The sequence below is a fragment of the Corvus brachyrhynchos genome, unplaced genomic scaffold (genome assembly GCF_000691975.1).
Source record: "Corvus brachyrhynchos isolate BGI_N302 unplaced genomic scaffold, ASM69197v1 scaffold70, whole genome shotgun sequence".
NCBI lineage: Eukaryota > Metazoa > Chordata > Aves > Passeriformes > Corvidae > Corvus > Corvus brachyrhynchos.
Window position 1 is genome coordinate 119052 of NW_008236217.1, and position 24876 is coordinate 143927.

Below are 24876 nucleotides of genomic sequence, written 5' to 3' on the forward strand. Positions count from 1 at the left end.
ATGTTTGGTTCAGGAATCCTGCTGTCTATTCTGATCTTCATATGGGTCTTCCCCACTACAGGCAGGTTGTCTCAACCAAGTAATGTATTTCCTGCACCAGTGTCCAGGTTCAAGCAAAAAGCTAGATTTGTCTTCCCTACTGTTAGACTGATAATCTCCTAAACCAGCATTTAACCTGCAACAGGGCTTTTATCTCTTCTCAGATTTAAATCATGGTATTTTATGAATATGGGTTAACAGTACAGTCCACAGGCAGTTTATGTCAAGGATAAACTCCAAGACTCATCTCTGAGAATACTGCAGGTTTCCCAACTGAATGTAATGGCATATTGTAAACTCTATACTGCTCTGCAGCAAAGTAACATAATCATAACTCTGTCCCTAGGTCTTCAAAAAGAACACAGTGTATTTAAGCTCACTGAAGAGCTTAGGAATCAGATGTTAATTTCCACAAGAACCCTTTAGCAGTGATTGCTGCAGCATAGCTGCATTTACAAGAGCTCTGAATAACTCAATGATACATTTTAAATTTCACAGTCTGCATGAAAGTTTCTCTTCTCCAAAATGTGTGTGTGTCAAAAGACAAAAATGTAAAGAAAGGAAAACTTTTGCTTCAGGCTTCCTCTTGGCTAAGGTGTGTCAATATTGCCAGTTTATCTAGCAATATCTATTTTCATCTGCAGTTTGATAACTCAGCCTTCAATCTCAGGCCATTTCAAATAGCAAGAATAGCAAAAGAAAAGTAATAAACATTATTTACTGGAAGATTTTGAAAACTATGTATAAAGCAGTGCACTTCTCAGAATGTTTAAGTACTACACAACCATAGCATCAACCACACTCCTTCAGATTTCTTAGTACCAGCTGGTGCAGAGATAAATGGAAGCTATTTCCTTTCCTGTACACAGAGACTCTGACAGCCCTTGCTTCCTGACTTAAAATTACTACACTGATCCCAACAGAAAAGCAGTTTCAAACAATTAGGCACCTATCCTCAAGTGACCCAAGAACCCCTGAGATGTTCCAAATCTTGAACAGACACCATTCCCGTAACAGGTACACAAGAATGTACTTGCAACTACAACTAAAGAAAACCAAAAATGTACCAAAACAAAACAAATTATACTCCTTTTCCTTTTTTTTCTCTTTTCTTTTTTTTTAATTAGGAAGGGAAAAACATTTTGCATCCAAAACCCAATGAATTAGCAAACTTCAGTAAAAAATCAAGGTTAAACTAAATACACAGTCTCTAGAAACAAAACCACTTGTTAACTTCCCACTTATGTCATTTCTATTCAAATTTATTACCTGAGTCATTGAAAAAGTATTCTGTAACAGAGTATTATATTGAAACAGTCAAAACAAATACCAATATTTATTCACAAGGAAGGGAGATATTGGACAGAACTAACATAATAATAACTGCATCTTTGTAAAATTTTTACAGAATTAGGGGTTTGTGCTTGTGTCTTATAGTGGCAATATATTTATATTCATTGAAACATCTATGAACGCTTTGAAAAAGTTTGCATAAAAATGGGTAAACTTACACTATTGAACAAAAAATTATTTTCTAAATTTTGATCCATAGTAGGCAAAGCCCAGGAAATTTTCAAAGGGTTTAAAGTACTAAAAAATCCTGTTTTCTTTGCATTTCTTCAGAGTGATTTAAACAGTTGGTCCGCAAACCCAAGAGCAAAGTGAATTTTTTCATTGATACAGAAAGAGAATTTCAGCAATATACTAATCAATTCCAACTCCTTCACTCAGCATAAATTTACCATCAGTAAAGGGAGAGTAGAAGCTAAAACCCACAGATACTCAGAAATTTACCATTACAACAAACCAGCTACTCCGCTACCGCTTAGCTGAGCATGGGTAATTGCAGATGCAGGGCAGGAAAGCATAAGGGACCCACAGAGGGTAGAAGGGGGTAGTTTGCATTCCCCCTCTTTATAATAGCTGTCCTTCTGCACTATATCATGAAAAGCCTGAAGCACATCAGCTACTATGCTTCTAAATTATGATCACTTTGCATGATTAGTCACAAGAGCTTTCATTAGCAAAGTATTAATTTTACAGAAGCAAGCATCAAAAGTTAGGAAATGTCAAACTAAGTACCCTAGGGACAAAGAATGGCTTCTAGTGAACACATCACTCTACAGTCTTCAATGGCATGATACTATTTTTTGCACATGTGCTACCTAATTGTATATACAGGATAATGGAGCTCAGTTGGTCAACAGCTGCTCAGTGCTTGGCTTTCCCCTCAATCTTCAGTCTGCAGCCTCATGCTTTATTCAATATAGTCAATTCTTCCAAGGTTTGAAAAGAGAATTAATAATTTCCTCATAGGCTTTTCTCTTGCACCAATTACAGTTTTTCACAATTATTTCAAAATTATTTCACAAAACATAACAAATATTAATGAATTAATTTTCTCAAAGAAGTAGTATTATAGAAGTAGCCCATTTTCCATTGGGGAAGGGAGGTACAGAGATTAAACTAAGAAACTTTCACTAATCTAGGATGCCCAAGTTGAGGTGACTGCATCATATGTAGTTTATTGGTCAAGGCATGTCTTACATTCGCCTCAGTTGCAGTTATCAAGACTGAGTAACTCTGAGGTTTCAACCCCTAATAAAAGGAGGAGATGCAGGAGACACAACTCCAATAAGGAATATTCCCAGTAAGGGATGAGTAGCGACCTTTTCAAAGCAAGTATACAAGATCGTCTACTCAGCAAATTTCACAGCAGAGTCTGGTACAGAATCTAATTCTCCAGGAAAATACTTAACCATCATATCACCAATCCTCCAAATGCAATTCCCAGCTCAAAATTTCATCTTCAAAGTTGCTTCATACCACAGCTTCCCTAGTACACAGCCCTGACATATCCACTGAACTTTTATCATCACTGAAAGAGCATTCCAAGAAAAAACAGTGTGGCTGTATGCTTAGGAGATTTCATAAAAATATACCAGTACCATAATTTTTGCATTTTTGCATGCCTGTGATTTTTTAAAATTTAAGAAAATTATTTTGTGTTATCATTTACATGTAGTTTTCCTAAATTAAAAAAAAAAAAAAAAAGGTAAAAAGAAATTCCACGATTACGGTTTTCTACCTGTTGTTCATGTGCGTAACTTGAAAACCAGTTTTTAGACATCTCCTTCTTATCCTACTATAAAAATCATGGCAGGAATTGGCTGTCAACATACCACATGTGACTGCTGTGCCATAATACAATGGGTTTCCTGCATAGTTGCTGGTAGTAGTTATCTACCCTAATTGCTCCAGGTCTCTACCACTCTTTTCCCTTCCAAATCTTTACCCCAGTCTCACTAGAAATTCTTCCCTGCAAGAGTGGTGAAGCACTGGCACAGGTTGTCCAGAGAGACTGGGGCTGCCCCATCCCCAGCAGTGTTCAAGGCCAAGTTGGATGGGGCCCTGAGCAACCTGCTCTAGTGGAAGGTGAACCTGCCCATGGCTGGGAGGTTGGAACAAGATGATCTTCCAGGCCCCTTCCAACCCAAACATAGAATCTGTGATTCTACGTCTCTCATCTAGCCAAACCAGCTTCCTGACCTAATTACTGCTCACCTTATCACCCAGAATTAGGACCTCCTCCTGCTTCAAAAGGTTCTCCTTAGATCTACGAAGCCTAAGTGGGGTCTTTTAGCTTTTTTTTCTTGCTCAAACTCTTCCTCACATGTCAGCCAGCATTAGACTTCTCTCCAGAAACTCACCATAACTCCTAACCCTCAATTCTTTTTTCATTTATTGGCCTCAGACTTTCTTCTCTCTGGGTCTTTGTCCAGCAGTTTAGTTCTCCCCAGAAAGCCCACTCCTCTCTCTTGACATCCTTCATTGCCAGTCTCACTCCACTTGCTCTTCTATCAATTCTCCCTGCCAAAACCACACAGTTTTTCTGTCCTAAATGTTGAACACCACTTTAATCAGCGGATGCCTACTCTTCCCTTGTCACCAGCTTCTTGTCCCAGACAATTTGTTAGTCCATTACTGGCTGCCTGCCTTCAGTTGACAATCTTTTCAGCCACTCATTAAGTCCCACTCAGTTTCCCTCCTTCCCAATTCAGTCCCACTCCTGTCGCTGATACATCACCTGCCTTTTGTTCCTTCTACCTTGTCACAGCTTCTTCCTCCACATATCTTAAATGACAGGAGATCACCGGCAGCACACACAACACTGAGTTCTCGGCTGTCAATACAGTGCCTGGCTTCATTCCTGCCTTGAGCAATCCATTTCAAGGAATATCTGCTCCCACCAGGGCTGGCATGTATTTAATTATTCACTGTAGAGGGAGTTTAAACAGTTCACTAACACACAGGAGGTGCTAGCTTATGTAAAATAGAAAAAGTCATCAGACTTTTAGCTACTCAAAGAAAATTTAAACACTCTTCCCTGGTTATGATCAAGCTCCATTGTTTTAAGAGAACGTTTCTTTACTAAGTTTAACCAGGGAGAGGCTTATTGCCTTTTATTCCTTTTCTTGGTTTTTTTTTTTTTTGTTTGGGGTTTTTTTTGTTTCATTTTTGGTTTTGCTTTTGTTCTTTCATAAATTATTGAGAAGTACACAAGAAAATGACATATTTTTTTCTTCCCTGTCTTTGAGCTCAATAACATCTGACCTCTTCTGGATGAAATAAAAAAATTATCTCACACTGATTAAAAAAAAAAGGGGGAAAAAAACAGAAATAGATGCTACTAATTCTAGTAAATGATTTTTTTTACATCACATGCACTTGATTATAAGTACTTGGAAGCAGGACTCCATAAGGCAGAGCAGCTTGACAGCCTTAATTATTGGAAAGTCCTACCAGCCTCCACAATAACATTTCAAATCATTGTATAAAGACTCCATGGGAACTGCATTATGATCAGTGTAACAGAGCAGCTCAACACTACCTTGGTTCCACTAATTCCAGGTTTGCTTATGCAGATTAAAATTATTCTTTAAAAAAACCTTTTTCATAATTTTTCAATAAAGAGAAATCATGGACTTGTGAATCTACACAGAAGAAAGTAAAGTCCAATACTGAATTTTATACTTTTAGAAATAATAATGAAAGGGAAGAATAATTTTTTTTTTACATTCAAAAAAAAGGCTCACACACTTCTGTGTTCCCTGATACTACTGCACCAAGAAATTATACAGATATTTAGAAGCTGCTCCAAGCATATGATAATAAATAAAAGAAATAAAACTAGGAGCTGAAAATCAATAATATATTTGATGCAAGAGGATACAGAGGCAGTGCCTTTGCAATACTGAGGAACCTGTCCTCCTGTCCAGGAGTAATGGCATGTATCAGCTCCACCTTTAAAATAGTTTGATCTAATTTGGATGCTATTATTTTTGAAAGGGAATTCTGCCATCACTTAACCATGATAAAAATCTTCAAGGAAAAGTTTACATGTCAAAGAAAAGTTCCCGATTAGTTTCTTATTAGTTTTCAGCAGTCAAAAAAAAAAAAAAAAAGATCATTTCAATCAAATAAGTGTCAAGGCTTCTTCACAGATCTGCATAATGCAGCTGCAGGTCAGCATTGCAGTCACTGAGACAGTAACTCAGTAACTATACATAAATCTCAGGTTATACACCACTGTTGCATTATACTGAAATCTGTGCACTGTAGATTCAATGTTGGGAGGGTTTCCCTCTTTCCTGACTTCTCAGCCAGAACAATACCGATCTGATGGATGACAATTTTCGTTTTATCTTTATTTATGCATTTTGTATTTCAACTTTATGTCAAATTATTTTTCTTAAATTATGTTTAAAAGTTATTCAGAGACTTCATGAATTTGAAGGAAATTGCAATTAATTGAACTTCTAAATTATTGAAAATTGGCAATATTGAAAGCAGTCAAGAGATGTAGTTAATAAGAGGCATAGGCAAACCCCAGTGCTAGATACTATTATGTATAAGTTGGGGAAATATGCTAGAAATATTACATCTGTACTTTATCAGGCTGTACTGCCTCAAGAAAAGAAACATAGCAACTCTGGCTTGAACTTAAATGGTGGCAATATTTATAGCAGAACATCTATTTGCTCTGTGCTAACAGGGCTCAGCAGAGCCAAGTTCCCTCTCTGAAGTATTTGTCAATAGAGCAGCTCACACATTATATAATGCCACAAGCACTTATGTAAGTGCTTTTCCTCAGAAATGTTACACAGGATAATAAGGATCCAAAATCCCGTTGTCTAGGCAAACAGCAAGAGTCAGAGGAAGTTAATGACTTGCCCTGGGGCATTGTTGCGAGTCAAAAGTCAAAATCCACCTCTCTGGACCTTTAGCTTATGATTTTAACATTGATCTTCCTATCAGTTTAGCACTTGTTCAGTGTAAGTAAAAACGATAAGTCTTTGGGGAGAATATAGAGTCAATTGTCCCAAAATATTTTATTTTGTGGAAAGAGGAGAAGGGGTGCTACAGCAAAGTCCTGATATTTCCCTAATACTTAAGAGCGTTGCCAATCAAATGAGGTCTAAACACTAATCTACTGACTACACTGAGATCATAAAGTGTCAATGTTAAATTAATTAAGCTACAGTCAGACAACTGGAAGACCAACTTAAGAAGCTGACATAGTTCTTCTCTCCTCTTGCGTTATACAAATTCAACTAAGAGCTGACTACATTTTGAAAAAGCCATGCCCTATGAATGAACTCTATTCATCCGTTATTTTTACACGCACATATTTACCCCAGGATGGTTAACCTATTTTTCTTCATTCAGAAAGAATTAGCAAATTGCTTGAAAACATAGAGCAATATTGCAATATACAAAGGTGACATCCCAGTCCTATTCCTAACAGCATATTTACACAGAACACTTGATGGAGGACTTACATTTTACTAAGATTTTAATCATAGAGTATGTAACATACATACACTCAACCCTCAGCATCCTGATGAACACTATTTTCTGTCAAGAGATCCATATGAGGAATTCCACTCCCCTAGAAGAAGCATTCCTCAGCTGGATTCAGTAGAGCTTATTTGGTCTCAGTATTGAAGCAGATTCACAAAAATAACTTCATCTCTCCACAGTCCTATTGTAAAAGGTATCAGTTGCTCCATTCTTTTAAGAGTCGTAGAAAATAGCAGCTACAACATGAGACTGCACTCAACATGAAAACAATGAATTGTGAATATTTTCAAACTTCTATCCTTTGAAGTTATTTTTGTAAACAGCCAAATGGATTAAGACAAACACTTTAAGACAGAGAGACAGCTTTCATGAAAAATATTCACTTATTGGTAACTTGCTGATTTATTCCTTATCAACTGTTTCAATTTTCATAAAAGCTTCACTGCTTTATTGACAATGCTAATATAATTACTGGATAGGTAGCAAAATCACAAATATTTTTATGATTGTGAAGCTACATAGTTTACTAGATCTTATACTAGGCTTGAAAAACATTTGTTCATAAAAATGTGTAAGTGCATGTAAGAGCAAAATTAATTTGCTGAATCCTTGCTCCATCTAACCATCAAACCAGAGCTGTATAACTGAAATAGGCTTAATAACTATTCATTACAGTCTAGCTATAAAACTCTTTAAGACTGCAATACAGTTTTATTTCTCTCTACACTGAAAGTATTATTTATTTTTAGTACATTGATATTTTGCATGGAACATGCAGTACCTGCCTTAACACCACATGTTAAGGAAAATAAGTCTCTGCAGACAGAATCGTGCCTCGTGCTATATAAAAGTACATGTGACAGCCTTGTGAATCAACAGCTGAGGCACAAAGTCTAAATAATAGGCTGAGATGATTATTACTAATTAGAGGCCAGGACATGCCTACACAGAGACACAATCTGTATCAAAATTCAACTTCAGCAACCCAATTCAGCAATTCAAAGTAATCCAAAGTCTTTAAATAAAACCTTTCCATTACTTAGATTTCTCATTAATTCAGTCCACAATAAGTTGTTTTTTCACTAGATCTAGTTACAATTCTCATAAAAGTAGTTATTTAAAATAATTTTAAAATGCAAAGATGATCAGAAAGTGTTCAGAATATCTAATTACAAAAAACTCAAAAAATGAGTTATTGAGCTTCCAATTAAAAGTTACAATTATATTCTAATAATTATATTCTCATTTTCCTATGTGTTTCCAAAAGAAGGAAGAATATTTTCGATTTTATAATTGATGTCTTATTAAACTATTCACTTTTTTCTGAAATACTTTAAAAAATCAAAAATAATGTCTCATAGAAAAAGAAAAAAATATGAAAAATAGAGAATAAACTTTAATGTTATATGCACATCTCACAGAATCATAGAATACCCCGAGTTGGAAGGCACCCACAAGGATCATTGAGTCCAACTTCCTGCCCTGTACAGCACCATCCCTAAGAATCACACCCTGTGCCCAAGAGTATTGTCTGAACTCTGTCAGGCTGGTGCTTGACCATTTCCCTGGGGAGCCTGTTCCAGTGCCCAACCACCCTCTGGGTGAAGATCCTTTTTCTAATATCCATCCTAAACCTCCCCTGACACAGCTTCAGGACATTGCCTTGGGCCCTGTCCCTGGTCATCATAGAGACGAGATCAGTGTCTGCCCCTCTGCTTCCTCTCATGAGGATGTTTTAGACTGCAATGAGGTCTCTCCTCAATCTCCTCTTCTCCAGGCAGAGCAGAACAAGTGACCTCAGCTGCTCCCCACACAGCTTCCCCTCAAGGGCCTTCACCATCTTCAGTGCCCTCCTAGATCTGAGACAGATTTTTGACAAACTCAAAACGCTTCCTTGTTAAAGAATCTTTTTTTAAGTTGTTATGCCAAATCACTGAGGCTGATTTTTCAGAAGCTTCCAGCACAATTACTTTTCTCTTATTTTCACCTTCTTTTTGCCGTAAAGAATAGTTCAGGTGATTGCAACACCAAGAATACCAAAAGAAATTCATCTTAAAGTATTGACCTGCTTCATTACAGAACAAAGGGAGACCCCTTCATGAATAAGAAAGCTATACAAACCAGTGATAATAAGCAGCTGGCATAATAACTTGTAAAATATTGCAATTATATATAATCATTATTTTAGTTATATTTAATTATGACATATCAGTAGCTCTATATATTACACTGTACTTAATAAAATATTGACCTCTTAAGCCTACAAATCCTACTTACCTAAGTTAGACATTCCAAAATTTTTATACAAAGTTGTAATAAATATGATAGCGTTGTTAACCTAACACTCACACAGATTCTAAGCATCTCAATTATGCAATTTGGAAGAGATTTCTTTTTTTCTGTATTTTCTTATTTTCATCTAAGTAAATTTTTAAACACTTATTCCACTACTGAAATGAACAAAAATTAGATTAGCTCTATATCAAAGTCACACTTTCCAGACCTTCAGTGTGTTTTGCAAAATACTTTTAAGAAAAACAGTTTAAGCACCTTAAGTTTTACTTTTAGGAGGTGGAAATGTAAGCCAGATTTCATTACAAAACTTTCATTAATTCTTTTTTTTTCTGCCGAAGAACCACTGTACAGATATTTTTATACAACTTACCAAATATCTTTCTGAAGAGACACTGACTAAAATCAGATCATCTCCAACACGCACTTTTTCTCCTTCTGATCGTTGTTTGGAAGCAGGATGTATGGTCCACCAGCAAGCCTCACCTAATACCAATATTGAGTAACAGCAAAGAAAGAAACAAGAAAGAAAAGACCCAATGTTACTGATATTACTGTCACACTTGTTTCAGTCTTGAAAGTTCTGATCCAGTTTTCAGTTAGCTAAACCAAGTTTCCATGTGTTCTCAAAAACTAGTATCATTCCTGCGTCACCTTGTTGGAAACTCAGCCCTAAATAATACACATAAGCAAAAGACTAAGACCTCCAGAATAGTGATTCCAGAGTTGAATAAGATGATTGCTCTCTATGTTCTCTAGGCAACCTGGTCCAGGATGCTTTGGCTAAAGCACTTCCCTGTCACCTTCATTCCAGATTCTAGAAAAGGCATTGGAGAATATTCTGCTGAGAATTAGGACAAAGAAATGATGGGAGCAACCCATCATTAAGAGCAATGAAAATAAGCATTTGCATACCGCAAAAAATAATATTTGAAACATCACATAAATCCAAATTCAAATATGTTCTTCCACTTCTACTGACTGTTAGTGCCTCTAATTCCCCAAAATATGTATAAGTACTAAAGTCACAAATTCTGTTCCCATAATAAACCTCATTTTCAGATGTGTCTTCTTTAACTATAACCTTGTTTTTCAGGAAAGAACTCAGATCTTTGAACTGTTCAGTTGTTGCAGCTATTACTCTTACTACTCCTATCTGAAGCAAGGTTTTAAAAAACAAGCAAACAATCTAAATAAGCAATTCTTAGACTTTTATTTTTAGATTGACAGTATTCTTCATTATACAGTCTTTTAAACTAGTGTTTACCTGTTGTGTCCTCTTGCAATCCTACATCAAATGCCAGCTTATCCATTGACGATCGAGATGTAGAGAGACAGCATAGATACTATCAAAAGAAAAAAGCATACAATACTTGTTCTGCTCACTTCCGATAATCCACTGAAATACAAAAAGCCATCAACCTACTAACACAGGATTAAATATTCTTAGATTATACCCATCAGTTATTACCGACAACATGTACACATGATAAACTGAAATGCACTCAAGGAGACTTGACAAAAATATATGCTCTAAAATAACCTCAGTCTACCCAGGTTGTCTTTTCACGGAGACAGGAATAGTAAGAGTGGAAATGAAGGAGTTGCATCAAATCTCAGCTCCATGAATCCTCACTTGTAGGTAAGGAGTTTAGAACCTGTGTAATTCATCAGGGAATTTCCAAGTGAGACTTCTGTCCAAAATACATGTAAGAAGGAATCTCCTTTTCCACTCAGTCTCCAACGTATGCTCAGGTTGACGGCAAGATACCAGCTGCAGATTCAGTCACAGCTTATGCAATATGGAATATCCAAGGGGAAAGATATGAAAATTCCCCAACTCAACTGACAAACAGAGGATTCAGCAGCAGGGGAGCCAGACTTAGTTTTGGGACTTACCCAGATACAACCAGCTTGTTTTCATATTTCCAAGGACCTACCCTTCACAATGGTTTCTAGGAACCACAGTCAAATGCCTCTGATGTGAGTAATTCTCCAGATATCAGTAAATGGCAATATTCTGGGCACTTTCAAACATACCTTTCATACAAAAAAGAAATCATTGCTGCTCCCAACTCATGTAATGTGGTTACATACCATGCCGCTGTAGGAATGGCGCAGCAAGATTGCATGCCCGTAGAGCAGTGTCCGATGCCCACCACCTTGTGCCGACTGAAAGGTAAAGAGAAATGATATACTGGTATGTTCTAGTAAAATGGAGCCTTTTGAGAAAGAAAGAAAGAAAGAAAGATGAGAGAAAACTGTACTTTGAGCCATCTTAGTAAAAAAATTGTAAAAATTTGGTAAAAAATATGTTCTAAAATCTCAAATCCTTTTTCCTTGTTCTGAAAGCAGGTAGCCTTTATGAAGAACAGCTTTGATGTGTGTAATGCTACCCTCTACATACTTACCTATTGTTAAATGTCTTCATATTCACCCACTTTCTCTACAAATTCCATACTTTTATACAAAAAATACTTTTCTACACAGATGGTATGCAGAGGGAGATTGTGGAATATTCTCCTTTTTTTACCAGAGAGTATCCACCAGCCACATTGAAGACCATTAAACTGCAAACTGCTTGTCCCACACTGCTTTAATACTATCAGACAGAAATCTTTATCTGCTAGGACAGGTAAATGTTCAGACATCCCAGCTACCTCAACAGCATTTGGGGTTCTGAAAATTCAGAAATCATGTCCAAGTAATTGTTCCTCTTGAGAAACACAGCATAAATCTTGAGTAAAAGAAAATTAAAGTGATAAGATTCACTTTTATTCCAAGAAACTGCAACCATCCCCAATGTTTTCACTACAGTTTCTATTTATCAATAATCAGTTTAACCACTCATGAGAGAACAAACAAATCTTGTTAGAGCATGAATAACCCTTCAACTTCTGCTGAAGATGTATGTATTCCTTATGCTGAAATGCAGATGACTAGCACTGGACAGGAGCAGAGACTGTCTGACAAAACATTGTGAAGAGCATAAGTTCATACCTCTCTGACAGATCAACTCATGTAACATTATGCACAGCACACTCTTCAAGAAGCAGAGATAAGTAAGTATTTTATTAGTCTATAAATGTGACAACTCCATAAGCAGCATTATTCTATCATATAGGAATCCTAATTTAATTTCTTATACATGGTATTTATACCCTTTCTTTTACCATAGTAGATTGACCTTCTGTCTGACTGGAACGTCAGATTAATTACAAAATAAATGAGAAAAAATCATACTATCCTACATCTCCAGCAGCTACATTTTAATGCTGAAGATCAATTTAACTGAATTGCTATGGTGGCAACACGCAATTATTTCCCTTCCATATTTTTTTGTTGCCCTTCTTTATCTTTTATGTATTAGTATTTATTGAACTTTGAATTACTTGGTCAAGGAAAAAAAAGAGGGATAGGTGGTGAAACAGCAAGCACTTCAAAAGTAATAATTTTAGCGCTTTTGAGAAACTACCAAGATTTTTTGGCTTTTATGTTTATTGAGAAAAAAGCAGCTTGATGGACACAAGGTATATTTTGACTTTCAACAAACTGCATAGCAGTCAAAATGGAGGGAGGCACAGTGAAAAATCTCTCTGGAAGACTGAATGACATGAATTTTTATTAAGAAATAATCAAAGTCATGGCATTTGTTACAGGCACAGTCGACTGTAAGATATGAAGACTTAGCTCTGAACTACCATTAGCACCACTACTTTTTCCAAAGGCACAAGGAAAGAACAAGGCATTTGATAATGTCAGGCCCACTGTGCCAAAGATGAACACTGAATGTCTGTTACTCATCACATTGAGGAAGAGGGAAAAAAACTGCTGTGAGCATACTGCCCTACCAGCATTTCAGATTTACCTGCAATTTTTATCAACAGCAGACATAGGTACCCAACTAACAAAATCAGTAATACGAACAAAATTTCAAAATTTCACCAGTATTTTTATCAAAAGTATGCTATTTTACTATCCATGAATTCGATATCTAACATAAAGATCTGCTACACAAGAGCTGAGAATAGCATGACCAACAAAATCCCAGCAATATTAGCTTGCCCTCACTTTGGCCCTATTGATTTATCTGTCTAGCACTTATTTGGTTAAAGTCTCACTTGTAGCTGAACAGGAGAATGGTTGGCTCTAAAAAATTTCAATCACTTTTATGAAAAATGGAAGAGCAGGTTTTCAGATAAATTTTTTCCAAGAGGATTAAAGCCACTCTTTCTAGTTAGTATTACTTTGTCCATTACAAGAATGCAAGCAAGTTTGTGGTTTGTTTCTTAAATGTAAAAAACATTTTAAGCATTTTCCACTTAAAGATTTCTGAGAGGCAATTATAATCAAACCATTCTTTTTGGGGAAAAGTGAAAAGAGGAAACAGAAAAATACAGAAAAGGCTAGAAAACAAAGCTAGCTCTATGGAACTGCCTTCCATGTCGGAGCTTGTCTTCCAGGACATGTACATACCTGTAAGTTCATTTCCTATTTTAATGGCTCATTTCATAACTACATATTCAGCATTTATCTTTATGCCAGAAACTGCATAGCTAGTAGCTGTTGCACCATGATTGCCTACTGAAATAATCTTTGATTTCTAAAAAAAAAACCAAAAAAAAGTTTTCCAGCAGAAAACTGTAAATTTTCCATGTTAAAAAAAATTAAAATAAATTTAAAAGTTAACAATTGGACTTCTGTGGCAAAGATGAGATATCCAAGGTGAGATTTGCCACAGAAGTTTTACCAATTTCTTGTAATATTGCAATAATAACATTTCAGAAGACTCTGCAAATAAGACTGCTTGAAAGCCACAATGCTGACTAATTCAATCCATAATCCCCACAGATTTTTTGCACAAATATATGAATGGCATTATAATGCAAGGCAGTTGCTAACAATTATATTATTTATCATTAGTCTTATTTTCTTTATGTTTCTAATTTCTAATTTTCAGAGTCATTTCCAAGTTGAACAATACATTCCTTGAATAAAACCAGGCTGAACAAAAATACATTTGTTTTCAAAGAAGAACTTACCCATTGAAGATCTACAAGCTTATGCCATTCAGGAGTATCAATTATATTAACACAAAACTCTTCTCATTTTATTCCCCAAGAATGTGCCATTTAGAAAAAGACTTTAAAAGCCTTCAGAACTGGCAAACACTAAAGATAATCATTTCAGATTGAAAGCATACAGGACAGACAAATTTACACTGCTTGTGAAAACTTCATGTAAACTGCCCATCTCTAATCCAATATTTCTGCAGTTGGAATACAAGATTAATTTGCAGTCATCTCATTACCCAAAATTCATCTCTAAAAAAAAGGCAATTTAGAATATAACAACAAGAACTAGAGCTGAATAAACTAGCACTCAAAAAAGTATAAACAGCTTTCAAGTTCAATACATTGGAAGACCAGGCAATGAGAATAGATTATTAAGATCTGAGCTGTTTAATTCGATGTAAAGAGTGTAAACCAAAATAAAGAAAAATAAGCTAAAATTGGGAAATATATTTTCCATGCTTTCTTAATAGAAAGAGTATTAAAATGTAAAAAAAGCATTAAAAAACTACAGCCTACAAACTATCTAGTAAAATCTGCAAAGATAGAACAAAAAAGTAACCATTTTACCATGAGTACCAATCCTGCAGTAAGATACGTTCTACCTGATTCAACAATCCCTTTGTAGCAGTGCAACTCTGCATTACATGACTGTCACAGGCACAGACATGTAATCACCTCACACACCAAAGGACTCACACAACAGAGCCTGCGCTGCTGTGTGTATGGCTGCACTGCTGCACTCATGGACACACATGAGAAGCTGCAGGAAATTAATCATGATCAGGTTTAATACATGTTTTAAAACCATCTGTGCTTCTCACAACGAGACCTTTCAGAAGTTGGTGAAGAACCTTGTGGCTTCCATGATTTTGAGTCAGCCATTCCCCTTCCACTCTTTTCACAATAACAGCCTTGCTTCTACTAGAGAAAAACATCTCTTAGACCAGTGAGAACTCCACTGCAAGCAAATGCTGATTTTTTTTTTTTTTGCTGACTTTTCTTCACAGGTCTACACAATCTTCAAATGTGTGAGAAAAGAGAAAAAGCTCTGAGCTTCAGGAAGGTACCAGAAAAAAACAACCATGTGAAAACATTTAGAAGTATTTAAACAAGACAGTTATTTCAGCGCTTTACATATCTACAGAAAAAGCTTCTGCAATTTCATTATTCAGAAATCTACTGGCAAAAGCCTGACAACAACTGCATTTAGCACATGGATATTCAAACAAGTCTAGTCACCCACAAAAGCAATTTAAAAATACTGAATGTGTATATGGGAACTGATTCGCACTCTAGAAAGACTCATACAAGATAACACAGTGAGCTTTTAAGAACAATGTAATGGCTTTTCCTGCTTCATTCCATGAAGGGTCCATATTACTAGAATGGAATTATTGACACATGCTATAGGGAAAATGACATTACAAAGACTAAAATGTAAGGAAAAATAGCTTTGATAGACCTAAAAAATTTTTTTGTTTTTTAAAAATCAAATGAAACAATAAACTACATCAGTAAATCCTTCAAAAATGCAGTCCATGTAACTTACAGTAACGGTATAGCATGACCTAATCGCAATCAGCTGCTCAGCCTTGTATCTCCTCTGTGCCCCAGATCCAGCCCTGACAGTCTAGATGGAACTTGTGACCAATAAATATTGCTTTTAATGGGTTTCTAAAAAAATACTACACAACTGCTTTCATGGCACTGCAGATGGTAAAGCGGCTGTACAATAAAAGAAGCAACATGCTCGCCATTTTTCTTCACAAGGGTTTTTCAAGGTAACTACTGCAAGATACCAGTAAAAGTTTTAAATATGACTATAAGTGGCTGTTGCATGTCTACATTGGAGTAAAACATGTCCTTTAAAGCACTGACTACTCAGACTTCATTAAAATGGAACATGCTAACGATGGCCATCTTGAACTTAAACCAGATGCTGGAGGCAACAGCATGTTAAACATACGACACCTATACTTCCATAAAAACACTTGCAAATACGAATACAAAAGGCATTATGTTCTCCATCATGATGATGTTCCAAGTTTCATGAAGTTCAGGAGTTTACACTGCTAGAAAACTACAGTTTAAAACAAAATAATTCTTTCTAAATCCAGACACTTAGACTAAATGCATAAGCAGAAGTATAGAATTAAACACAAAATACCTGTTTTGAACCCTTTTAAATGTAAACCCACCACCACCAGAGAAATAAGTCAAGCAGGATATTGCACCCACCAGTGATGGAAATGCTAAAGAATTCCCTGGAACCCACATTGCAGCTGTCAGTTCTTTCATTCAAGAGAATTCATTACATTCTGAAATTCTGGGTTTGGTCCATTAAGAAGAGAAATCAAATAGGAAATCTGGGTTTGACCACATGTATTGGCTTGAAAAAAAATCAACTACCATGTATTCCAAGTAAAAGTATATTCAGGTCCTGGACTATGCTGTTCCCAGTCTGAAACAACCTGTGTCAAGATCAGAGACGTAAGGCTGTTGGCATCAACGCCTTTATCAAGATGCTGATGAAATCTTTTAAGCCAGCAGGCTAATACAAGTATTTATTCTGACCTAGTTATAAAAAACAAAAGAAACCCCAGGGAATGCACAAGAAATGTGCTTTGTTTATATAAAATTCTTTGTGACTTTCTTCATTTAAGCAAATTAAACGTTTCTATTTAAGCAGTCCACAAGACAAAATGAAAATTATTGAAAGGAAGTGGAATAAATGCAGGTTTTGAAAACTTTTGAATCCTCACTCAGGAGAAGGAAAACCCCATGATGGCAGAATTAGCCATAAAGTGAAAGAAATCAAGAGAAGACTAAAAGGACCTGGGAGGAATAGCAGGGGAGGATATCCCACCATCTAAAACCATCTCACTATGATTCTATACATAAATATTTGCATGATACTACAACCATTTCTGTAGATGAGATGATTCTCAAAATATTCCCATAGCAATCAAAACTACTCACCTATTGATTTCATTATTAATGTGCAATTTCTTAACATGTTCTAGACAAATGTTGATGGAGGTCTGTATTTATCTAAAATCAGCAATGATGCAGTTCTAAAAGCTGCCTAGAATAGGAGGCCACCACAGGTAAGGGTTCAATGAGACCTCTTGCTCCCCATACTTAAATATTGTCTAAACTTTTTCACACTGAACACAACTTCAGATGACTAACGAGAGCTTCTTTCTGATACCAGGCAACAACCAGCTGGAAAATACAGGAAGGCTTGTTCTCTTAATACCACTGTGATCAATTACATTAAAAGCTGAAAATGGAAAGCTAAAAAAACATCTTGATATGGTGGGTTCACCTTGGTTAGATGCCAGGTGTCCCCAGGCCACTCTATCACTCCCTCATCTGGACAGGGGAGAGAAAGTAAGATGGAAAACACGGCAGTTTACTAAAGCAGAAGTGAAAGGTCATACATGCACACAAGTAAAGGAAAAAACCAAAAGATTTTATTTGCTGCTCTCCATCATCAGGAAATGTCTAGCGACTTCCTGGGAAGCAGGGCTTCAGCACACATCATGGCTGCTCCAGAAGGCAAATGTAAATAACAAATGCCTCCACTTTCTCCTTTTCTTAGTTTTTATATCTGAGCTGACATCATATGGTATGGAATATTCCTTTGGTAAATTTGGGTCTAGCGTCCTAGGTGTGTCCCCTCCCAAGATCTTTCCCACATCAGCCTGCTGATGAGAGGTGGAAAATTGGAGAGACAGTGCTGATGCTGTGCCAGTGCTGCTCAGCAATAGCCAAAACACTGGTGTGTTATCGACACGAATGCAAAGCACAGCACTGTGAGGGCTGCTGTGGGGAAAACAAACTCCATCTCAGCCAGACCTAATACACTTGATTACAAAACACCCAGATTAATGTAACTTAAGGCAGCTACATAGCCAGCGGACAGAAAAAGGGAGCTTTTGGTCAGTAATTCAGCCCACCTAGAATCTGAGCATTCTGTGGTTACACAGAGAGCTTAGGATATCCACGGCTCTAAGTCTGGCATTTCAGTTTTGTGAGATGAATGCCAACCAGAGTCCAGAAAACCCTCCCAAGCAGTGGTGAAAACAGAGTGTGTGGAAACAGGCTGAATCACTGCAGAACTTGTGAAGTAACCCTGGAACAGAGATAGAAGGCTTGTGAGACAAGATTAGTCAGGCAAAACTAAACAACTTATGCTTGGAATACTAACACTGGGAAATTAAATCTTCAGCAACATCAGAGAACTTGAAAATGTTGCAAGCAGTAAAGACTACAAAGCTACAGAGAGTAAGTCAAGAAGTTTTACATCTTCTTCTTGCTCATACAGGTATTACTTTTCTTTTAAAATCTTGATACAAAACAGACAGAATTTCCTTTCCACAGTTACAGCATCCAGGCCCAGAACCCTTGAATTCTTCTACCAAAGAAAATAAAAAGGCTAACCCTTCTGCAATTACTGTGCCCTTGGGTTGCCACTTTCACTGATTGTCACCAAACCCATAGCCTTTGGTTGCTAAAATGTAAAGATGCAAAGAAAATAAATTCACTGACGTGAGGCATTGAGCTAATATTCCTTCACTCTGCTCCTATCACATAAAAGCAATACCAAAGGGTGAATTTCAAACCACCTAAACCCTCTCTCCCTGTAGCCTACACACCGTTACATTAGAACAACAAACAAGAAGTTGAATCTCTCAAGACATTATATACTATACATATTCATGTATTTATACTTTACTTTTAAATCACTATTGACTTTCCATGAAATTCACTACAAAACAGTAAATGCTGCAAAAATTTAGGCATGGAGATAAGTATGATTGATGACTGTTGGTACCTACTCCCAGATAATGATGGCCGGCCACTGTGACAAAAACAAGTAAGAAAAAAAAATTAACAGAACAAACTCATTTTATTAACTTGATCAGCAGTTACCTCCTACTTTATGCCAGGCCAAAAATACAAAACAAAACAAAACAAAAAAACAAACAAACAAAAAAAAAACACAAAAAAAAAACCAAACAGAAAAAAGATATTAGCTAAACTATAGGTTTCCTAAAGATGGCTTGAATTAAAAGCTGCATCACAATGTCTAATTATGCTCTATATAAATATCACATAAAAATCTGAATTTGAATAAATCAGCTGGCCAAAAAAAACCCATAAGCAAGTCTTATTCAATTGAGAACACAGAAATATTTTACTATCTACATTAAAAAGATTGGAATGATTAGTAATGGTAACAAATATTTGTGCCAGCACCATGCTAAATGATCCCAATTTTGCTGATATTGACCTGTTGGAAGGCAGAATTAGAAACACTTCAAATACACTTCATGATTAATATTTCTGACACTACATTTATGTTATCACTTTCCTAGCAATGGGAAACTTCACAAAAATGAAAAGCAGACACAGCAGTAAAAATTAATCAAAATTAAATAATATTGATTGTCTGTTTCCAGCTTTATATGTAAAACATTTATATTTATGGCTGAGGCAATAATTCCATTACAACTGCCTACTTTCAAGCATTTCCAGTGTTTTGGAAAAAAAAATTGCCCAGGAAGATAAAATTTATCGATTTCTCCTTTAGCCTAGTGAGGATTTCTCTTTCCCCATACTTCTGCTCCTTATCTGCATAGGACACAGAAGAAATAATAAAAATCTTCCTGGTTATTTTAGAGCTAAATAAGTGGAGGAGGGAGGCATTTTTCACAGGTTAAGGACTGTGACTAAGCTTTTTCTGTTGTTGTATGATACAAGGAATGTGAATCATCCTTGTCACTTGAGAAAGAACCTCACAGATAAAGAATAAGACAGACAGCCGAGTGGGAAGAAAAGATGGATCAGCAGAGGAATCATGCTAAGAAAACTCCTCTGACATCATTAAATCCAGCCCTTAAAATAGAACTGCTTATCTAGCTGAGAATTGCTCACTTTTGGAGAGTGACAGTGAAGCTAGACCATACCACAGAAATGTAAACTCTTAGGGAATGAAAATCAGTAAAGAAATCAGTTTAGAAGTTGAATTGGGAATAGACTGATAATTAAAGTAGAAAATGGATAAGCAACACATTTTGGAGAAAACTGCAGCTAATTGTTTACTGTCATTCAAAATGCTTGGAGGTTCACCAAGTGCTTTGTCATAGTCTTAATAAGCCAAAAAAAAAAAAAAAAAAAGTAAAAAGAAAAAAAAAGCAGCCCCAGGAAACAGAGCTCCAGCAAATGCCAGCTGACCTGAGGCAGTGGCAGTCCCACCCCAAGGGCTCCCCACCCACCCCACAGGTGAGACACCAAACAATCAGAGCAGCATTCTAGTGACAGAAGAAACAGTATGCTGTCCCTGCTTTCCAAAATGCCCAACTGTTTTACTGTAACTTCTGTTATTTATTCATTGTCTCAAGATTTTGTATTTACCACATAATGCTACACTCTCACTAAAAGGATTAGTATGAAGTGAAAATTAGAGAAGCCAGACAAAAGTCCTTTCTCCACGACCTGCCTTTGGTCCTTCACGATCTAAATAAACCATAACCCCAAACCAAACCAGTCACTGTGGTTTCTAAATTATTTTTTTTTTTAAAAATCCGGTATGCTTTATGTTCAAGAAGGTGAGTTTCATGCTGATGTTAAAAATTAGTAATTAGCATTAATTAAATTAAATTGTAGGAATCCACAGGAAGTATAATACCAAATGTTTAACTTGCTTACCTTCATCATAAATTTCTGTAGATCCATGAGAAGGGGAAAAAAAAGAGAAATCGTGAAATGAATATTTGCTTTCAGGTGCATAAAAAAGGGATTTGTTTCCCCTGAAAAAGTGAGTGGGATACACTCACTAGATACCACATTTAAAAGGAACATTTATCATTGCAATTAACATAATTATAGCTTGTGCTGGAAAGCAAAACAGCTACTCAGAACAAGGCTTTATCCTTTTTTTGTTGCAATAGTTTTCTCAGATTTTTCTTCACTTTAAATAATATAGCACATGAATTACCTATTGCTTAAAGATAAAACAGAGTACAGGTAAAACAGGAGCCATGTCTGATCATCTTAAACAACTTGTCCTGATGAGTTTCTAACTAAGTACAATGTGAGTCGTTAAATCCTGCACTCAAAGTGCAGTGCTGAAGAGCAACACCACTACTGTAGTTACATATTGTATGCAAATGCAAAATAAATTAAGAAAATTTAAATATTATTAAGACTTCATGCGCTGTTTTAAAAAAATCAAGTGCCACATGGCTGATGCAAGAAGATTATGGTAATTTTTAGGTTAATTTTCATGAAGGTTGCCCAAGAATAAATCACTGTTACGTGCAGCGATTTGCTTTTCTTTGTCAGAGATTTATGGCCACCTTTCCCCATTTAACCTCATCCGTTCATGTTTTGATATCACAAAAGGTGAAACTGAGGACTGAAGTTGGTCTCTATCCCACAAGAAAAGATATTATAACTAGAGAGCTTCCAAGAAAGGCTGGCTGCTTTCATTTCATACGTGCTTTTTCAAAGAGAAGTATCTATTCTCAAAGATGTACAAGATGTTCTAGCTGAAAGGAAAAAAAATAAAACCTAATCTTCTTAAAATGCTCAAAGACTTTCTCTCCTTCCCTTCTTTCAGGTCTATTTGGTTGTTATCAGAATAGCTTTGTAGTTGTCACTCTGAAATTTTGCTTCTTTTACTGTGTGGCTCAGAAACTGAACAGAAATCTTTGCTGAGCTTTCTGCAGTGGGATGTGTATAAATTCATTAATACATAAACAATTTATGTACATGATTAATTCAAATTAATCCTTTCCTATATTTGTCAATACAGACTTTCACTTGCCAACATGCTGTTTGGAAGGACATTAGTTTATCAAGGACATTAGATCTGTCAAAAAACCTCAGTCTCTCCCATTTGTCATTCATCTACAAAGTTTTATTCTGAGAATTACACAACCCCATTGCTTTTTCCATGTTACAAGTACATTAAACAACAGTCCCGTGAAACCTTCTGGTTCTCTTCTTGACAATTTATTTATCTGCTTGAGTGTAGTCTTTTAACTACCTTCAAATTAAAGTGAATAGTTTATATCTTCCGTTGATTACTAAAATGATACAGCAGCTTCTTGTGCTGGATTCTTTGGAAGACCAGATTTAACAATTCATTCTCTTCAGTTGAGTATTAAATGAACTACAGCAAACAAGAGAGAAACAAATGTCATCTATTTGGATCTGTCATATCATGTTCTTTAGAGCTACTTTGGTTCCTTAATAATTTTTAAGATAATTTACATGTAATTCTTAGAGCTAGACAGTGCCATGAACAGACCCCTTCAAGAAAACCTGGAAGACAACAGTGTGTGAGGGAAGTCTGAACACCTATCTATCTATATATCTACTGCTTTAAAACCACCAGGGAAAGAAATACTCTGAAATGTAATTGTTGCAAAAATGTTTTCATGGCAAACACTTAAACATATGTTATGCCCACAAATGTGAAGCAAACGTGCCTGTGAAAGTTCAGGCCAAGCCTAAGAAGTTACATATCATGACCTGGGAGGGCCACAGCTGCAAGCAAATGGTTCTGGACACTCCTGTCGCAGTGCTCTGCAAGAACATTCTCCAAGGTTTTTAGACCAAATCTCTTCTTAGCTAAAGGAGAATGCTTACTTTGAGAAACATTAACTCTCATGTTGGGAAGAAAAAAGGAGCGAAAGAGAAAAAAAAACCAACAGAAATTATGTACTTCACGTATGCAACAGGCTGTTACACAAGAAATTTCTTCAACTCATTGTCTGCAGAGGGAAGAACTTCCTGCTCCTTAACACTTGTTCTCTGTGTCTCAGGACAATAGTGCACATGAGTTTCTGGACTAACATTAGCAATTCAGAATGCATATATGAAAATTAAACAGATAGAACGCACATATAATTTCAAATTTCTTAAAGTCATTCTGACTTCCTGTCCTGGTTTTGTCTGGGACAGAGTCAGTTTTCTTCCTAGTGGCTTGTGCAGACCTGTGTTTTGAATTTAGGAAGAGAACAGTGTCAATAACACACATATTCTAGTTGTTGCTAAGCAGTGTTTATACTAAGTCAAGGACTTTTCAAGTTCTCTTATCACCCTGCCAGGGAGTAGGCTCGAGGGCACAAGAAGCTGGGAGGAGACATAGCCAGAACAGCCAACCCAAACTGGCCAAAGGGATACTCCACTCCATATAGAGTCATGCTTTGTATACACACTGGGGAGAAAGCTGGCCTGGGGCCGTGCTCAGGAACTGGCTGGGCATCAGTTGGTGAGTGGTGAGCAATTGCCTTGTACATCACTTGCTGTGAATATTCTAATTCTTTTTTCATTATGATTGTTATTATTTTGTTTTCTTTCTTATTAAGTTGTCCTTATCTCAACCTACAAATTTTACTTTTTTTTCTCTCAATTCTTGCCCTCATCCTACTGGGGGTTGGGGAGGCAGTGAGCTAGCAGTGTAATGTTTAGTTGCCTGCAGATTTAAACCCCATCAATCCTTAGGTTGCTTAGAGCCTCATCCAATCTCACCTTGAATGTTTCCAGGGATGGGGCACCCTCCACCTCTTTGGGCAACCTGTTGCAGTGTCTCATAATTCTCATCATAAAAAACTGCTTTAAATCTAATATAAAATGACCCTTTTCAGATTAAAACCACCACCTCCGTCCTATCACAACAGGCATTGATAACAAGGTCATCTTTCTTACAGCTGATGCACATGTTCTCAAAGTTGCATTATGTAACACCTTACTTGTGGTATACCTTCCCTGTCTTGCTGTTTATCACCTCTGGAGGCTGGATTAAGGGCCATTATTTTGTTGTATTTTGTAACACTGCATTAGGATAGGATAAAATCAAGGGTCATGAGACCAATCTGGTGTTTGTACTCAGCACTGCCACCACTTCTGTATTCCAGGAGCCATCTATCGGAAATTATTAATAATTACACCTTTTATCTTTACTCCCCAGAGAGTCAATCTGTGGGGAGATACCTTCCTCCATCTTCCTCCTCTCCTCCAGGCTAATTACAATAGCACTTGAGAATTCTGAATATCCTCAGGATGTTCAAACCAGCATGTTCCTATTGCTAGGGCTGCTGAATGTGTTTCAGGTCTTGTTTATGGTTAAACAACTATTGAAGAATATCACCCAGAGATCTGCCCTGAGACTGGATAGTGATGAGTGGCAGGGTGTGTGGGACAGTATAGGCAAGTGCCTAGGACAGTGGTCACCACCAACATTTTGGAATTACATCTCTGAACAAGCGCTGAATCCTGAAGAACTAGTGAAATATTTGGAAAAAGTATTCTGTCATTCTGGCAGTTCCAGAAAGACACAGATCACTGCAACATGCTTGAGCCTGACTCAGGCCTACCAAGCCCTGTTCAACATTATTCGGTGACCTCAAGGAGCAGAGAAGGTCTCTGGATCTGATGTCAAAATGACAGGCACTGCAGCTACCCCAGTGCTGGCAACAGGCACTGCAGCTGAACCAAAGAACCAACACATGCCAGTATCAGTCTCCTCAGGACACAAAAAGAAATACTGGAAGCAAAAGTGAAGTCATTTAGTAAGAGATGAAAGAGT

The 24876-nt window shown here is 36.6% G+C and overlaps 1 protein-coding gene across 1 annotated transcript in view; it reads right to left on the reverse strand.

The window, feature by feature from the left end:
• Window positions 1–24876, reverse strand: part of RYR2 (ryanodine receptor 2) — a 274869-nt gene that overhangs the window by 115223 nt on the left and 134770 nt on the right. Inside the window, exons 5-8 of the mRNA XM_017745069.1 lie at window positions 20988–21002; window positions 11293–11367; window positions 10463–10541; window positions 9569–9681 (exon numbers count right to left, since the gene is read on the reverse strand). Coding sequence (XP_017600558.1) covers window positions 9569–9681; window positions 10463–10541; window positions 11293–11367; window positions 20988–21002 — 282 coding nt within the window. The remainder of the gene's footprint in view (window positions 1–9568; window positions 9682–10462; window positions 10542–11292; window positions 11368–20987; window positions 21003–24876) is intronic.